The 19,707-nt window shown below is 37.1% G+C and overlaps 1 protein-coding gene across 3 annotated transcripts in view; it reads right to left on the minus strand.

Moving 5' to 3' along the window:
• The window catches only part of TTC7B (tetratricopeptide repeat domain 7B), a gene marked incomplete at both ends in the record, with an annotated part of 122,961 nt that overhangs the window by 92,342 nt on the left and 10,912 nt on the right, over positions 1-19,707 (minus strand). For 2 of the 3 annotated variants that reach the window (XM_079536814.1, XM_079536813.1), the window contains 2 exons: positions 10,294-10,462; positions 11,543-11,697. In XM_079536814.1, coding sequence (XP_079392940.1) covers positions 10,294-10,462; positions 11,543-11,697 — 324 coding nt within the window. Of the gene's footprint in view, positions 1-10,293; positions 10,463-11,542; positions 11,698-19,707 lie in introns of those variants that run through there. The other variant, XM_079536815.1, reaches the window with a different exon arrangement.

Below are 19,707 nucleotides of genomic sequence, written 5' to 3' on the forward strand. Positions count from 1 at the left end.
GTCTAAAATCAAAGCCCAGCAGCTCTCAATAACCAATTATGTCTCTTACACAATTCACACTTCTATTAGAGTTATTTTCAAAATAATTAGGGAAACCAGCTGGAAAGAATCTCGAGAACAATCACCCACCTGACCAAGGAATCAACCAACCCCAATTTTTTAACTTGCTCTTAAAGCCTCCAGCTCTAGGGATGTCTTGACCTTCCTATGCAATTTACTATAGAAATCAATTATTCTTAAATTATTATTTTTTCCTAATGTCTAAATCCCTCTCCCTACATTAACTACTCCTAGTCTTCTTCACAGAGTTTATTCCTTTCTTTACAAAACCTCTTTTTAAATGTCTAGAGAAAGAGAAACATGTCTGCTACAAGGAACATCAATTCTCACTCTTGACTGCTAATCATTTTCATCTCCTCTGGACACTTTACAGCATGTTATACCTATTTTGACTTTCTGATCCAAAACTGGATACATATCTCCATTATCTCTGCTTGAAGCCTCAACAGTACTAAGCAGAAAAGATGAAAAAAATCGTGCATTTAATGTAGGATACTTTTTAATACAAATGAACAGAACTGAAGTGCCTTCTCCTCTACTTAAAGTATGCAGCAGATCATCAGATCAATCACACAAAACATATGACTCATCAATTACACCCATTGTACAATTTTTCAAATACTGTTTTGCATTAGAAGTGTAGCACTTTTCACATATTCTTAAGAGACTTATTTTGGGTCATTATTCCAGCTTGTCAGTAGTAAATGTTGATCTGGAAGAGCATTCAACTGCTCCCATATTAGTATAATTCACAATTTAAATGACCATACGCTCCCTTCATCATCTAGGGCTTTTAGAAGCCATGAATTCCATTATTTGAGGGAAAAAAACCACTACATATAATTACAAATATTGGGTACACACCTGTAGGATGCCAGGTTGTACTAAATCCCATTTTAGTGTGTTGAATGATATCTGTCCATCAGTACTGTAAGGTATGGAGACGGGTTCACTTGAACTCATTTTCTTATTAAAACATCTTGAGAAAAGACAAGTAATCTGGAGATTATTTACTATTAAACTTGAGCTACACAATATTGGTGAACCCCATATTCTTTTAGAAGATCTGTTAAGATTCAGTACCTCCCCACAAAAGTATAAATCTTTATTAAGAAATGAATAAATAAAGCTACATTTCTTGTTCAAGAAGATGACTTATGCCTACACCAGAGCTCATTGGCCACCTTCTTTACCACTTAGAAACAACACAAAATCTACACTTCCTATTTGTAAACTACACACCCAGATCAGACACAATCCTGACTTTACTACAAACTGCTCTGTTAGAGAAAAGATAAAATTCAGTATACTTCTCAAAAACCTGTATGCTCCTTAAGCCCAGCAAACACGCAATAGACCACGTCTTACAAGCCTGCCAAATCTGAATACAACAGACACTGGACTTTTCTGACATGCTGTGGTTCTCATCTCACATATCTCTAAAAATTAATTTTAGCAACTTTTATACCAACCTTTGCTAATAAAAACACCAAGAGACTGAAAGCATCAGCTAATTAGTAAGATTCATTCCTCCCTACTCCTCTCCCGTGACAAACAAGAGCCCTACAGTAATTCTCCACTACATGAAAAATATTACTCAAACAGCTCTTCATAGAATTGACATGGATTTATTATTACTATTTTTATAAGTTACGACCACAATTATAGTCTTTTCAATCTGAAAAACTCAGTATACAGACATTTTCTCATTTTACACAAGATTTTTTTTTTTAAGATGTGATAGAATCTCAGAAATAATCACTGCCAGAAACCAGTACAGAGTACAGTAGGAGCACAACATTCTAGCGACCTTTTGATGAAGCACATAATTATATTTCTTATAGTAACCTTATTATACAAGTGCATTCACTGTATTTTTCCTAGGATGTTTCTTGCAACCTGCAAAAATATGTATTTTAAGCACAAAGTGCTTTGGAGCAGGAAGTAAATTGGGAGAACTTCCATGAAATGACGACTTACTAGGATTGATTTATTTGGTTTGTCAACACAATTCAGTACTGTATCAAAAACAAAAACACACAGACTAGAAGAAAAACCTTTAATAAATTACAATTTCTTTATCAAGTTAAAATAGTTCCTTCACACTCCAATCATTTATATTTTCTTAAGCACAGCTAATGAAGTGCAAAAGCTAATGCATTAAAATACAGGAACATATTTTTAATTAGAAATAGATATAAATAGTAATATAGCAATAACAACCATATAATATACTGCCCATTTTTCATAAGAGTACTGGGAGAAGATAAACAGTGAAAGAAAAATAAGGGATTATTATATTAGCCTCCTGGGAAATAAACAAGCAAGTGACAACATACAGTATCCAAAACCACGTGAAGACACACTATCACCTTAAATCATCTGCTGAAGTGTTTATATATATTTGGACAAGTCAGTTCTCCCCTTTGTGCTTGTTTCCATCTGCCAGGCAATCATCTCTGCTTCTCTCCCGCAAAAGGGCAGGAATTTCTCTACTATTTATAAACTTTTTTGAGATATTCAGTAAAGAGCTGTGTGCCACTTCTATGAAATATTACTGTATTTATTGTATAGGTCATGGCTATTTCTTTATTTAGCCTTTACTTTGTTTTATTCGGCAAGAATATTGTGCCAGTTGGTATCACACAAATTGATTTTGATACTCGTGGCTTTTAAGTTTAAGTCCCTCCAACCAAAACCACCTGCAAGTAAAAGCTTTCAACAAACTGGGTCAGTTTTATTTTGGGAAGACATTTATCTCATACGTATCTAATCCTGATATCAAGCAAGATGACTTCTGAGGGAAAAGAAAGTGAGAAGCAGTGAAATGAATACAAGTCCACACTAGTGAAGCTTACATGTTTTGCAAAGTAACTCTAAAATCGATTGTCAAAACAGCAAAACAGCAACAAACACTATTTGAACAAGAAAAGGGTATGTCTGGTATTTCAATTACATGCTAACTAGCAAAGGTTTTCTTTAAATATTTAAATCCTGAATAATTCATAATTTTTTCTGTGTGTGTAAGGTTCAGAAAGCAAACAGTGCATTGCCTAATCACTTATCCCAAGTGACATTCATGTCTCTATGGTACCAGATTAACCATCTCAACTTTTTTTTTTTTTTTTAGATAAATAAATATAAAACAAGAGCTAACCAAAATACACACACACATACACTAGCCACTACCTACAAACGATGGTTCCCTGATAAGAATGAGCAATGAACTAACAATTTTTAAGAAGTCCCCATGGAATAGATTTGTATAGCTAACAGTTTTTATTTTGAGAACAATAACAGTAACCATGTTTTATTTATTCAATTACAAATCACCTCTAAAAATTAAGAAAAAAAATAAATTCAAAGCAAACCACTGTAGGAAAACCACTCAACACCCCCATTTCATTTCCCAGAGTAAAACAATAATAAGAACAACAAATAAATTTCTCAAATGTAAAAAGGAATCCACAGAAAACAAAAGGGGGAAAAAGAAAAAAAGCCTGAGGGAAGTCTATCATATTTATAGTGTTGTTTGACCGATGATTTTCCATGATGCCAACTAATGCTTTGCCTGTATAAACGCTAGTACTGAAATAATAATCCTCTGGTTTACCTACTGTCTTCAGTATACAAGTCAAAGGGCAGACAAAAAAAAGCTGGAAGACTATTTTATACTTCAGTAATATTTTCGCAAGTGACAAAGAGTTGCAACAATAGAATGGTGCTCCTGGGTTTGCTGTTTTCCTTATACACGTAAAACACAAGCCTGAGTATACAGAATTTACTCTTCCCTATGATAAGCAAGGCAGTACTATTAAGTAACTGTAAAACAACAACAATAAAAAACACCCACCAGCCTTTCATCAGTCCTTTTAATGAGTTCTGTATTTAGCTTATATTTTTAGAACAATCAAGTATATGGATTACAGCATGCGCTTATTTGTAGTTTTTGACAAAAAATCGAAACTCTAGTTAGTGCCATCAAGGAACTCCCACAGTTCGTTTCTAAACTTAGAATGAACACTGCTAATTTCACTTAAGGACTTATTTTTACAAGTCTTCAGTAAAAGATTGTGACTTATTTATAGAAAATGTTTTTTTAAAAAGCAAAGTATGAACTTTTTTTCCTTTCCAATTTACAACCGCTATTTGTTAAGTATTATTGAAAGGAGAAAGACTAAGAATAGAGGAGGAATGGAATGGGCTGCCCAGGGAGGAAGTGGAGTCCTTGGAGGTATTCAAGAAAAATTTAGATGTTGTATTGAGCAACACGGTGTAGCAGAAAATATTAGTGATAGGTGGATGGTTGGACTGGATGATCTTGGGGGTCTTTTCCAACCTGGTGATTCTATGATTTTCTATACAAACAAACAAACAAAAAGCCAACACACTGAAACTGAGTTCTTAAATTTGTTTTAATACATTCAGTGTTTGGGTTTCAAAGACTGGCTCTAAAAGCACGGAATCACAGAATTGTATGGGTTGGAAAGGACCTCAAGAGATTATCAAGTCCAACTCTCCTATTAAAGCATGTTCCTTTAGTGGAACATAGGAACAGTAGGCCACACAGGTGAGTGTCTGGATGGGTCTTAAATAGTAAGAGACTCTACAATCTCTCTGGGTAACCTGTTCCAGAGCTTGGTCACCCTTGCCATAAAGAAGTTCTTCCACATGTTTGGATGGAACTTCCTATGCTCAATTTTTAGGCCAGTGTTCCTTGTCCTATCACTACATACCACTGAGAAGAGTCAGACCTCACCCACTTTCCTCCCACCTCCCATTAGACAAATATTAATCAGTTCCCTCCTCAGTCTTCTTTTCCCTCAGGCTGAGGAAAATGAGGCAAACTTTTGGTTTTCCCTCTTCAATCTCTGTTCAAGCTGGGAAAAGAAAAGGTTTATCTGGAAAAGTTTGAAGCAGCCATGATCTGCAAACAGCCTGCTGATGGACTGCAGCTCTTTAAAGAAGCTGAGTTCCTGACACATTGCCTAATGAGGCTAGGGATCTCTGGCATAATAACTAAAATTTTCATTTAGCATTCTTCCACAAAGAGCTTCTCAGTGTCTGCTGAAATAGGCTAGCAACGTACATGATCTCATTACAATCGTATACAATTAAAGATCAGCGCAGCATCTTTTGCTAACTGCAAAGTAGCAATTCACAGGCACCTGACACTTCTGATGAACCTAATGAGTAACGCCATGTTTCTGTAAGTAGAACTAATTAATAGCCAGTCACTTAACTTGGTAAATGCAACATTAAATTTGAATATGGGTCAGCAGCAGTAAAGACAGCCTCACCTTACTCAACACACATCATCTAAATATAAACACATATATATAAATATAAGCAGCAATAGGGCTACAATCCTATAATGTCACATTCTAACTTGTATAACATCTCTCACATACTTAACAAGAACGTAGCTGTAATGTAACACAACTCTCTTGTCAGTACTGTAGTATTGACCTGTAGTGTACTGTAGAATACCTGTAGTACCCTACTATTCTATGACAATATAGTAAATATGAACACCATTTCTTAACTAAAATCAAAAGTTTGCAGAGTTGAAAACTGGAAGAAGCATCAGACTCATAAATTGCTATGTTTGTCTTTGAGCATCTGTAGAAAGATTCACTGACATGCAAAACCAAGTACTGTAAATTCATTTTTCAGCCATCTTTACTTACTCAGCAGCAGAAGAATCATGTTACCTAAGACTTCAATAAGCTGATTTCCCAGTTAAATACATACTTTTTATTTGAGCGCCACTGACAAGCTGCACCTCCCCAAAGTAGCACAATATCCCACTATGCAAGCATCTCATCCCTGCTTCCATAAGCAAACAAAAATTGCTTAGAAACACAGAAGAAATTGCCACACACAGTATTTGAATAAAGCCTATGTGCTCTTTCCAGTATGTTAGCTCATTCATACACTGCTGAAAACTTGCAGAAACTTAACTGTCCTGATCCCAGAGAACATAGGAGATCCCTAGGAGAATATTAGCTTCAGTCATTAATGAAATGGATTCTAAAAATATGTGCTTCCGTGTGATAATAGAGTTACACCAATTTTCTTCTGGTTCATCTTTTAAGGAAAGCATGGTAGGGAAAGCTGGAGTTAGATACACAACCTAACCTAAAAAAGCAAGATGAAAAAGGACACACCTATACAATCTTCAGTTTCTTCTTTATGGATTCAAAGTTTCTCTTATTTTAATTCTTTATATGTTAAGATTTTCCTCTGTCTCAAAATGTACTACTGCCAATTAAATTGATCTAGTGAAGAAAGTAAACAAATGATAATGAAGAGACAAAATTAAACTCCTGTAACAGAGGTTTGGAAAGCTCCATCTTTTCATTCCTATCTTTTATACAACACTCAAAAATGGCCCCCCTGGTGACTTTAAGTCAGTCACTGAATCTAAGCAAATCATGTCTTAATAAAGTCATAGTTTTGATACTGCAGCTATTCCAATACAGCACCTGATACACATACATACAGAGCGCAGACCTGAATCCTGACCTATATTAATCAGGTTTCTGAAGCTTTGCTATACTCACTTGGCTAGTACACTCAGTGCTGTTTTAACAGACACAAAAACACATAACTTCTCGTCAGATCCCTCTTCCATCTTTCCTCTAGTCAAGATTTACTTCATCACCACACTAGCAATTCTGAGCATTTTCCCTTGTAGAAGTGAAAGCCAGGCACTTTGCAACATCACTTGTGCACTGAGGCCTCTCGTTCACAAGTTCATGAAACTGCATGGTGCAGGGTTGGAAAGAACCCAACACTATGGAAAACAGAAAAGATTTCAAAGGTCATTCAATAGGATTTTTCTCATAATTTTGTTGAAATCTTACACTGATTTTGAGAAATCTAATGAGATGGATTCTCTGGAAGCTGTGAAACAGTATATCACTACTTAGACATTGTCAAGAAAAGAATAACAATATTTTAATCTTCCTTGCTGGATTTGAACGCCTTTTCTGGCTTTCTCAGTATTACGCCTCTTTCTTATATTCCTACTAAATCCGTCTTCTGCTAAAGCTAAATATAGCACTGAGACTTAAAGGCATTCTTTAACGAATATTTATGCATATGTAATTCATTTGTGTAATAAAGGTTTTGAGGAAACCTTTGTGAATGCATCACAGCCAGCAGACTGCTTCTGAAGAACTAAATTGTGCTTAACAACAGAATTAATTCAAGTTGAAGACTGCAGGCATGCAGAGACAATAAATTTCATATTCTGGACAAAGATCCAAAATTTCCCAATGAAAAATACTGTAATTTAATGAACATTTTTCCATGAGGTTTGCAAAACAAACAAGGAAACAATCAAACAACTTTTACGGATAATACATTCAGACACACTTACTTTGGAGAGACTGAAATGGCAGTAAGAACTCTTCCAATATTTTTTCCCCATATCTTACTTTCTGACAGAAGAAACAAATATATGCACATTTATGCACGTGTAACCCCTCAAATATCTGTGTATACAAACACGCACGAATACATACACTCCACAGTTCAGCAAGCTCTTAGAGACCTCACTTCTCCTGCCATGTTCCAATTCTGTTCCTCTCCCCACAAACAGCACTACAGTTCTTCCTCTTCCCCTTCTTTCCAGCAACCTGTAGATAAAGCTCCAACAAAACTCATCTCAAATTTGACCTCGGGCTTGTTTTTGCACTTCATTTCATTCATACACATACACTGAATCATCCTTTGCTGTGAAGAATTAAAAAACATACTTCATATGTACAGAGCAAGGGTTAAGATTGCACAGGTGCAAAGCAAGTCAGGAGACTAAACTGTTTAGGGTTACAGAGTTACATTCTCATTCAAGCACCTTGTCAAAGTTGCAGAAGAATAAACAACATTTCTGCTCAGGCACCTCACTCAACCCGTCACCTCTGTTACAGAGAGGAAAGATCAGAGCAAGACGACAAGCATTTGTGGTGGTCCTATCTAAAAGTAAGAAAAAAATTGTTAATAGGGCAATTAAAAACGGCTGTCAGTTTTCAGTCATACGCAGACCAGTATAAAATAGGATACATATCTCCTGTTGGCCGCACATCCAGATGTGCTGGGTTTGCCCACAGGTGGATTGACATGAGGCAACTGAAGCAGGCTTTGGTACTGCCAGTCTGCAGGCCGCTGCACTGAGCTGTGCAGTCAGGCTGATGTGTGCACATGAGCAGTTCCCTACTTCTTGGAAATAACAAGAATCGGTCCATGACTGCCACAGAAATAAAAACTGAAAGCTTAGAGAACTTTTTCTCTTTGCATATTCAGGTTATCCTTAAACCTGCAAACACAAATACAAATTGCAGTGAAGCACAAAGTCCCCACAAGAATAATTTGTATTTAATTGTGAAGTAACTACAAACCTCCAGTAACCTCTGAAGAGGTTCTTCAGACTGAAATTTTTTATAGTCCAGTCTTACAAGGAGAAAAATGAAATTTCAGGGGAGGAAGAAAAGAAGAGGAAAATTAACCATACTACTGCTAATTATGTACACTATTTAGCTGTTAATTACTCTAAGTATTTCTAGATATTGAATACGGAATTTAAGACTGCTCTGCGACTTCAATCTTATTCTAGAACACACAGGAAATGACTTACAACTTGTTTGGAGGGATATTATGTTTCATTAATCATCCATTCAAACTGGAAACAGAAAAGAAAAAAAAAAGCAGCACTTCTAGACATGAACAGAACAACAGAAAAGCAATAGTCACCAGGTTTGCCCAGGTAAGCTGGTAACCAGGCACCTAGTATAAAGGACCAAACTAATGAAGTCTGATCAAGATTAGATCATGCTTGATATCACAGACTGCAGTGTTTAAGTAGAAAACTTGAAATCAGAAGCAGTAAAATAAAAAGCATATCTAGGCAGCGGACATGCTTTTCTTCCTCCTTTTCTTTCCTTAAAAGATGAACCAAGAAAAACATTCCAGTGTAGAGAAGAAATTAAGGCAATAAACCACTCTTACTATTTTCTAATAAATTAATTTTTCATCAAATAAATTGTATAATACCCTTCCTTTCAGCAAAATTGCCTCAATCGTTCTGTATTTTCATGAAGTTAAATAAAACAGAGCCAAAAGAGTTGAACCCTGGGAAAAAAAAACTTTGTTAAATTATTGGCATTGAATTCTTTGGAAATATAAGCAAATTTATGCGCATGAAGTTAATCAAATGAAAGAAATTTTCATAAGAAAAATGTGACAGATCCAACACAAATCCTTGCAGATGGGCAGGCTTACAACACATGTAAAAAATCCCCATACTCTTTCCTTTCCACTCTCAGTGAAAACAGTCAATGCCTTCCAAGGGTGTTAGAATCAAAACTTAACCATTTAACAATGAAGGCTACTGAAGCCTCTCCTAATTTATTTGTTGACTCCGACACTCCATCCACCGTAACAAAAAGTATATGCACTTATCAAACCCAATTAAACATGGCAGACCAAGGCAAACATTTAGACACAGAAAATTCTCATAAACCCACGGCGCACAAACTGCCACTTTCCTCTAAGCACTGAACTCACAGCCCTCCAATGAGTTTTCTAAACTGAAGAGGTACTGCCACCTTCAGACATCAGAGCAGCATTACAATTTTCATTATCCTGGATTCTTCAAAAAGAAAAAAATAAACTTCACTTTTTGAATTATTTTTAAATATATTCAATCCTCAAAGTTTCTAGAAGTTAAACTGCAGAACAAAAATTGTTTTAAGTCCTTTTATCATGTTATGACTAATTTTATGAATTAGCTTACTGTAACCTAAAAATTCCAACATTCACCTAAAAAGCATTGTGAATCAAGGTTCTTCAATTCTGACCATAACAATTGCAAAACTGCATCACTTTTTTAACCCTTAATTTTCAGGAACAGTGATAATAATTCTAGTTTATTGTTACAGTTATTTTGGCATTCAGATATTCAAGGACTTTGAAATGCACATCTAAAAAATTGATGGGGTGACAGCAGAGTTAAAATGGAAATCTTCATAGAGGTGAGAGTCTTGTCAACCTAGACAAACTCTGATCAGATTAAAGGAGCTAAACTATTCTCTTACTCATCTGCAAATACAGCACTCAACCACTGTGTTAATGATACATACGCTAGTAATTTCTTTAACTTTGGACAAGATACAGATTAACTTCTTAAATACTTGTTCCACTTTATTGTATCGGAAAGAGTAATCTTACCTTTAGTAGAGTATGCTTCAGCAATCATCCGTAACCTATATGGTGGCACAGCAGCTAGCTGCAAATCATCAACTCCAACTCTGGCATATGTGTTCAGAGCTTCCTTGTAGTCACCTTCCACATAGTTCAATTTGGCCATAAGTAGGTTAGCCTCTTGTAAGAATTCTGGCTAGAAGCAATACGAATAAGAAAGTTTTTATTCCCGATCCAAACACATCAAATTATTTCTGACAGTTATTTGGCCTGTTTTCAGCATATATTCACCGTGAAAACCTCAAGTAGATTTTTCCTCAAGAGAGCAAAATCCCACCAGAATTCTAACTCCATGTAATATTAGGGAATCTTGAAGCAGAGGTTGAAGTCATTTAGTAATACTCCATCAAGCTACTGAAAAGCATTATCAGACATTTTACATAGTCATATACTTACTCACATGTGCAAGAGAAATACCTCTCTGGTAAGTTCCAGCTTTGCCAGGTAACAAAACTATTTAAAGGCAGTTTATCATTACAACCTCTCCAATGATTTCAACACCATGAGCACAACACAGTGTCAAAACTTAAAGTGTGCTCTACAGCCTACATATTAACATAATTTGCACAGTCCCAGAGTGCCAAGGTAGAAGGAAGGTATTCAGAAAAGGATTCAGGGAAGAATGGAAGAAAAAAGGAAAAGAAAATAACTCTCCCAGGCATCACAGAAAACACAAAATAGGAAGTTAGAGATGACTGTAAAGCAAGGTTCTCATCTCTCAAGAGATAGCCATGAACATAGAAATGCCAAGCGATAGAGTAGTTACAGCAATAATTGACTTGTTAAGAATATTTTTTAAAAAGTGGCATAATTATTCCTCTCAAGTATTAACTTTACTTTTCTCCACAAACATAACTTAAGAAATCTTTCCTGAGTACTTATGAGACTATTAAAGAAATTAGTGAAATATTTCATATTTATAACATTTAAATTACTGCAAAGAATGATTTAGTTATGCACTCCAGGTAAAACTTCCACAAAACAATCTGCAAGCTCTTCATGTAAGCCTTCAAGAAGTCAATGAGAATTTTCCTGTTCTTCTAATGAAAGAAGGCAAAGAACTTATGTGAACAAAGATCCATGAAGAAAGAAAGAGGCACAAAATAGCACAGCACCAATGATGGGAGTAACAATAAAACAAGAAACTAGAATTTTCTATGTTTTTCTCTATACTCAGCAACATAACCCAGTCAATTTCAAGTTCTGACCAACTTACCTTTAGGTTTCCTCTATCAAGTGCTGCTGTTAGATGCTTCCTGACCTCAGTTAGCTTTGGCCGGGGGCCCCGCGGACTACTGCTCTGCTTAAGAGCATTTTCCTTCAAAAACTGTTCCAGTTTGGACTCTCCAAGAAGAAGTTCTGCCATGTCATCTGAAATAAATTTTAAAAAATAACAACATGAAATTTTAGAAATCATTTTATTTCACCAATATTTCTGTGTAGTTACCATTGCCTCCACTGAAAATTTCCAGACCTGAATTTTAAATACAAACTAAAACAGGCATAGAGTCAACTACTTAGATTTAACATATCAAGTGGGTACATCATTTTACTTTTCAGTTTATCTGTTACATGCCTGCTATTGTAGATTTAAGTCTCTTATGTTCTAAGGTATAATGAACTAGAGCATTAATCTGAAGCCAGTACTCTTCTTATTTTAAAAACAACATGTATTTCAAAAGCCTTGTGGATACTGTAGCATTCTGAATTTGTAAAAATTCATTTCTAATACTCATTTTAATGAAAAATCCTGTTTCATAAAATGCCTGTTGTGGTTTCACAAGTATGAACACAAAGATAAAGGATTATTTTTTGACACAAGTTGCATATTGCATGTCATAGAATCCAATGATCATCTGATTTGGAATGAACCCTTACAGGTCATCTAGTCCAACTCCCCTGCAACGAACAGGAACACCTACATCTAGATCAAGTTGCTCAGAGCCCAATCCAGCCTGACCTTGAATGTCTCGAGGGACAGGGCATCCACTACCTCTCTGTGCAATCTGTGCCAGTTCTTCATTACCCTTATTGTAAAAAACATTTTTCTTATACACAGTCTAATCTCCAATCTAATCCAAATCTCTTAAAATCAAATTCTTTTAGTTTGAAACCATTTCTCCTTGTCCTGTCACAACAGACCCAGCTGAGAAGTCTGTCTCCTTCCTTTTTACAGCTCTCTTTTAGATATTGATAGGCCAATATCAGGTCACCTCAAATCCTTCTCCAGGCTGAACGGCCCCAGGTCTTTCAGCCTGTCTTTATAGGAGAGGTGTCCCATCACTTGGATCATTTCTGTCGCCCTCCTCTGGACGCACTCCAACAGGTCCATTTCTCTCCTGTACTGAGGACTCCACAACCGGATGCAGGACTCCAGGTGAGGTCTCACCACCTTAAAGGAATGTCACCCAGGATGTCTCTGATCATTATTTCACATCTGGGCTGTAAGAATATGGCTGTCAACCAGATCTTGTTAAGGCTCCAGCCATCTCACACCTTTCTATTTCTCATCTTTCTCAGTTTCTTAAGAGGCATACCACCACTTCTGGAGACAGTTTGTAATACTGAAATTCAAGAAAATTGTCATCCTCTACCTCATGCCTATCCAGGATGATTAAACTTATTTTACTGAAACACATTCAATAGTTCTTTTAGTGAAAAGAGAGCTAGAAGCATCATCACCTTACTATTCGGGACTTGAAAATATCACATCATGTCTTGCAAACAATGTTTGCATACTGAAATATGAACTGAAAATAAATAAGTAAAACAGATTTTTAAAAAGGGAGAAGGCAAAATGCTGACAATCAGGAAACTGCTGACAGCCCATGCCCTTTAGCACTATCCTTAGAGGCTATAGGAAGGCATGGAAAGGCCGAGATAAGCACAACTTGGTGTTAATATACCAGAGAAAAACCTTCCTTCAGCAAGTATAAATGCATCAACATTAGCTTGTATTTAAGTACAGCAAGTCTCAGTACTGTGCCTGTTGGACTACTATATGTGCCCTATGTACAGTGCCATTATACAGTAAGCTACAAAGATCAGTTCTGTCCTGTAATGGCTTATCAACTGAAAAGACAAAAGTCTAGAAAAAAATTTCCATGAAAACTTGAGCTTGCTGCTGATTTTTAAATCTAAAATTTCTAAATTTCACCAAGAGAGCTTAAGAGACCAACCAAATAGCAGAGGTATCAAGGGATTTGTTATTTTTCCATTTACAATTTCAATCTGATGTTCTGGTAATTATATCCATGGTGATCTGGACATTTATGTGTTCTAAACTGTACCCACTCATGTTTAATTGTTCAAACAGTACTGCAGAACAGAAAGATCTCAGCTTCCAGATGAAGATGAGACAAGCCATGTATGCAGTCTGGTTATCAGCCTGCTTAGTTTTCAGGTTTTCAGAACAGTTGCCAGACTCATGACTCAGGTTTGCAGTAATTAACAATTCCCTTCCTCTGCCCACCACAGAGAGTTTCTCCTGATAATTTTGGTGGACATCTCATCTTTAGACCAGACTGCATCAAGTAATTTAAAGTGTCATGCTTTAATCTATATTTCTTTTAAGAACACCTTTATACCTTCTCAAGTGTTCTGTTTTGCCTAAACTGTGCTCCTCCCCCTTCAATTTGCCCTCACAATGATGAGGCCCTCTGCACACAGCTTTGACTTACCATATCGAAAATGTTGGTCTCTTAGAAGATAAAGAATGAAAAAGTGAAATATTTCCCTGGAGCATCATTACTATGGAAACACTCGACAAAGCAGTGGCACTCAGTATCTTTCAAATAAGTATTAAAGGCACCCGATTCCCAGCCCAAAGCAAACAGTGTTATTCAACAATATACCTACAAGATAATAATAAAACTGCATTAGCTACAAATGGCCAACTAAAAGAAAGCTTTTATGTGCCTATTCAATGCTCATATGGCAAAATTTATAGCTGTTCAGCTGTACTAACAAGCAACTGACAGTTTGACATGCATCTGAAAGTCCAGCATACAATTTCTGTGACATGACAAAGTTCACCACTTCACAAATCCTGACTGAAAAGGTTTTCATTTAAAACATCTGATACTTAAGGACAGTTTAAGAAAGCAAAACAAAAAATGTCAATTTGTCAAATGTAAGTTCTGAGAAATGTGAAGACTATTTGTACACTACAGTATTTTACATACAGCCTAGAGCACACAACACTGAAGGCAAACTTTACCTTATTCAGATCATAGTTCTGCACTACACTACTCCTATCTGCATTTTCCAGAGTTGCTATTTTTAATATGACAAGCAATCAAAGCTCCTATGATTTGAAGTTTCTTCTGATAAACTATACCTTAAGTTTGAAATCCCATGAAGAAATAAAAGTAGAGAAGGACACAGGTTGTTCCCATAAATTCAGTGTTACCAGTGCATGTCCAGGAATTTTTGAAGCAATTTACATTTCGCTGTGCAATTCTGAGAATAGGCTACACCTCGTAGTCAAGGGGTGAAGGAGAGATGACAGCAGAAGGGTCCCCTTTTAGCTTTCTAAGATTTAGTAAAATTGGCTGTCAGCTGTTCTCAAAGGCCAACGCACTCCATCCTGTCATACTGGTGTACTCACTCCACTATACCAACATTCTTTTCATTCTGGGAAGCCCAAAGCTAGATGCAGAATTCCAGACATGGTGTCACAAGTGACTAACAGGGAAACACTAAATTTCCCCAAGCTGCATCTGAGCCTCTACCACTGCTTGAGGAACCAGCCTCATCAGTACAGATAGCAGCACAAGGGTACCATGGGCATCCATTTTGTCATTTGGTTTCCAAACCCCACAGAACACCAAAACACTGATCTTCCTTTTACCGCTACCATACTCAAATTAAGACCTCCTTGTTGCTCATTATATGTCTTACCAGTTTCATCCTCAGCTAAGCATTGCATTTCCCTTTCAAACTCATTAATACGCTGGCAATGTCTCTGAGCTTCTCCCAGTCCAGGAAATCACATGTGCTAACCCATCACATCTCTAATCCCAGTAAGAACGTTGCTTCGCAACTGCACACGTTTCTAATTCCTTCATTATCTATACAGAAATACTGACTAACACCTAAATAAGATTGTTTTACTTTCTTTAAAGACACTCAGCCACTACTTTGTTATAGTTTGATTTGTTTTCTGCATGTTCTTGCTTTTCCTTCAGACATGAATCTTAGTGCAGCTGATAAATATCAATAGCTTGGGTTGCATAGCTTCACTTTCAAGTCGCAAGATATGAAATGCACCCAATCTAGATCTGACATCTCATATCAAATCCCCTTTGTTACAGTCTCATACCAAATTCCACATTTCATTAGCATTGCCCACTGCATTACTATAAACAAATTAAAAATAAATCAGGTATTATGCCTATTATTACCCTGCTCAGATAGATTTCACATCCCATTCTGGAAGACTGAACCTTCTCTACCTGCTCCACCTCTCTGGAAATCAAAGCATGTAAACTGCTTGCACAGAAAAGTTAACTGCTTTTACGTAGCAATGCTTCAGTTCAGGTTAGAATTTGGTGTAAAGAACCTAATCAGCTGTGTGAAAGGGACACAGAGATCACTCCAAACCCACAGAACCATTCCTCAGAGCAGGATGCAACTATTTGCCTCGCAAAGAATAGGCACTGAAAAGTCCTTTCAGCAAAGGCATTTTACTAATAATATTTGGAATACTCCCGAGTGCTCTCACTCAGTACACAATTTCTGTTTATGAGCCTCTTGACGCTTTAAAAGAGGAAGAAAAAGTAAGAGTGGGACTTGAAAATAATACTTGATGTCAGCACAATAACATCCTACTTTGAAGAGGAACAACTGGGATGAATTCTGCTTAATTGTATTTTTAAAGCAAAGTAGTGGCTAAAAAGTGGATACAAACATGTCAAAATGTTTAAGCTTTAAAAGGTTGATACTTAAGTAGATAATTTCTCCCTGATTCATATCTATCAAAACAGTAAGGTCAACCATTGACATTCTTCAACACTTCAAGTACGAGAATTACTTGTATAATGTAAAATGCCAAAGAAGAAACTTGGACTTCCCTCCTGTATGCATTCCTTTTTAGCACGTCTCAATAGTCCTGGCCTACCCTCCCATCACATGCATTTCTTTAGGTCAAATACAACAGTTTTGTCGTGGAAGGACAGGCTATTAAAAATAAAAAATAAAATAAAAAAAAATAAGATAACCCCACAAGGGAAAACCATACAAGAGCTGGACGAGATATTTTGTTCATACAAATTGCGAAATTGTCACTGAAGCACGTGAAACAACTAGTTTTGAAAGGTTACATTAGATTGATTATTAGACAACTTGAAGAAGAGTTAGACATTAAAGAAAGAAAAAAAAACCCTTTTCCTGCTACATGAGAAAAATGCATTCCCTGAGGCATGAGGATTCCTATATAGCACTGAAGCCATCCCTGTTACTAAAGGACGTGGAAGTGTTGGTTGATGAGAGGCTCAACATTAGCTGGCAATGTGTACTTGCAGACCAGAAAGCCACATGTATCCTGGGCAGCAACAAAGGCAGTGTGATCAGCAGGGGAAGGCAGGAGATTGTACCGCTCCGCTCCACCTTTGTGAGATCCCACCTGCAGTACTGCATGCAGCTGTGGGGCCACCAGCACACAAAGGACGTGGACCCGTTGGGGTTCAGAGAAGGCCACAAAGATAATCAGAGGCCTGAAACACCTTCACTTCAAATATGAGCTGAGGAAGATGGGGGTGTTGAGTCTGGTGAAGAAAAGGCTCCAGAGAGACCGCATAGCAGCCTTCCAGAACCTGAAGAAAAAAAATTCTTTACTCAGAGGGTGGTGAGGTGCTGACATAGGCTGCCCAGAGTAGCTGTGGATGCCCCACTCCTGGAGGTGTTCAAAGCCTGGCTGGATGAGGCCCTGGGCAATCTGGTCTAATCTCTGACTGTGACAGGCAGGTTGGAACTAGATGATCTTGAAAGTGCCTTCCAACCCAGGTCATTCTGTGATTCTGTGTTGCCTCTGGAAAATTTAATTTAGCACCCCTCTTTCTATCCTTTCTCCTTTTCCCACGCTAGCCCCTCTACCCTCAGTTTCTTCTCTCTGAAAATGTCTTTTCAAAAAGTGCCATCTCTAACAAGAGACAAGCAAGACCAAAGCCTTAAAGCCTTAAGCCTTCACGCTGGTGTATACTCAGAAACCATCCCGACACCTGAACATGGGAATCAAAGTAGTCTACAATACCCAGATATTTTGTTCCCATCACTGGTGCAAGTTAAGGAAGCTAACAACCCATATGCTAGCTAGAGATAGTCACACTGCAGCAACACAAATTACACATGCTTTCTTTCAGAGGAAAGATGGGAGAGGAGAAAACAACAGCTGCAACTTATACATAGATCTGATTAAGCATCAAAACAGAAACTGTTATTCCAGGTCATCCACATATGGCACAACACCCCCCTTTCCCTGTACCACTGCTATCGAACATGAGAGGAGCAGTGACTGTCAGACTGGCTTTCATCACAGAACTGTTCCACGTGCACAGTTGCTGATGACTAACATGAGAAGACCACTCATCACAGAATGCAAATCATAAAAAACACTGCAAAGCAGGACTTCGTTTTAATTGAGACACTCATTTGTTAAGTCAGTGACTCAGGGCGAGAAACTGGCAGTAAATTTTTAAACTAAAGCAGGTCTGAAGGAAGGCTCTATTGACAAAGCATTAGCTTGAGACCTGTCAACTGTTCCGTGCAAGTAAGAAAGATTATTAAAAGCGCCATGAAGGTTCCAAGTTCCAATTAGATGGACATTTCTAAAACAAACCATTTACTGTTATACCATAGCTCTAGCAGGGTGATTTCAATCAGTTTTGAATAATCCTTAAGTAATCCTGAAATAACGTAAGTAAAGTTTGAGGAAAAGCTTGGTTTACCTTTCAGCACAATGAGTTATCTAGATTACATTCTTCTATGAAACACATCATTAACAATTAAACGGCAAAAAGATACTACAGACCTTGAAGAGTAGCTTTGTTTCATCTAAGTAAGTTTGTCTCAGAAGGAAAACCTGTTTGTAAAGGGTTTTCATATACTGAAACTGGTTTGTCACTTTCAGAAAACTGAGATACTTATAGATCAATATAAAATCAAAGGAGGATATTCATACATTTTTCTGATAAAGAGTCCATCAATAATAATCACACTATACATCACAGTTGAAAGCAGAACATTTCCTCAGTGAGGAAGGATGGCCCAGATTGCCCCCCACAGAATTACTGATACTACCCACTTTTCTAATATGAAATCCTCTGCTATAACTACAGAATATAGAATGTCCTGAGTTGGAAGGGATGGGACCAACGAGGATCACCAAGTCCAAGCTTGGCTCCATACAGCATCACCCAAAATTCAAACTCTACGTCTGAGAGCATTGTTGAGACTCTGCTTGAACTCTGGCAGCTTGGGGCTGTGCCTGCTGCCCTAGGGAACCTGTCCAAAAACAAGTCTATTATAATGAGAGACAAGTCTGAACACCTCAGAAATCCAAGTCAAACCGAAGGATGCTTTAGGTAAAATAATCCATGCTTGTTAACACAGAAAGGAAAAGCAAAAAATCTGAATGCTTCTAGACAAGCCAACTGTTTTCTTTCAGCTCAGATATGCTCATACAAAGCATCTTGAGAAGAACCTTGCGTGAGCACAGTTATCCCTTTCTGTAATACATATTAACCTTGACCACCTCAAAAACAAGAATAAAGGCTGGCATAAAGACAGGAGAACAAAACAACACTAACATATCTTTGTAAGGCAGTAGCTAAAAATATCATGGCAGCTGCTCTGTAATTTGAGCTTTACCATTTACTTTTTGAAGGAGAATTCTTATCATAACATAATTCTTGTTCTTATAACAAGATCCAAAGCATTTACAGAAAAGAAAACAGAATTATAAGGGGTATTCTTCATTTATCCTGGATCATGGACGATGAAGAATACTTACTGCTGTTAGTTTAAAACTTGCTATGTCTATCTTCAGCATTCCACTGAATTACATGATAAAATATAAAACACAATCAGTCTTCTGAAGAATGCTACCATAACCTCAAGGTGTTTGCTAAAGAACAGAGGGGCTGTTAGCAGGCTATGTGGCAGGAACTCCTCTTGCTAAATTCCTTTCTACGAGTACATTTAGGAGAAAAGGTAAAGAATGGCTGCACTGAACACAGCTCAAACAGTAACAGTTGGAACAAGAACTGAATACAGAACAGGAGCTGTTTCTCTTGCCTGCAGAATCCTTTTCCAACAGGTGACTTAGACATTGTTCTTAATTCCTCAGCATGCCAAGATAAAAATAGTGAATGATTAAGTGCT

The sequence above is a fragment of the Tetrao urogallus genome, assembly GCF_951394365.1.
Source record: "Tetrao urogallus genome assembly, chromosome: 6".
Taxonomy (NCBI): domain Eukaryota; kingdom Metazoa; phylum Chordata; class Aves; order Galliformes; family Phasianidae; genus Tetrao; species Tetrao urogallus.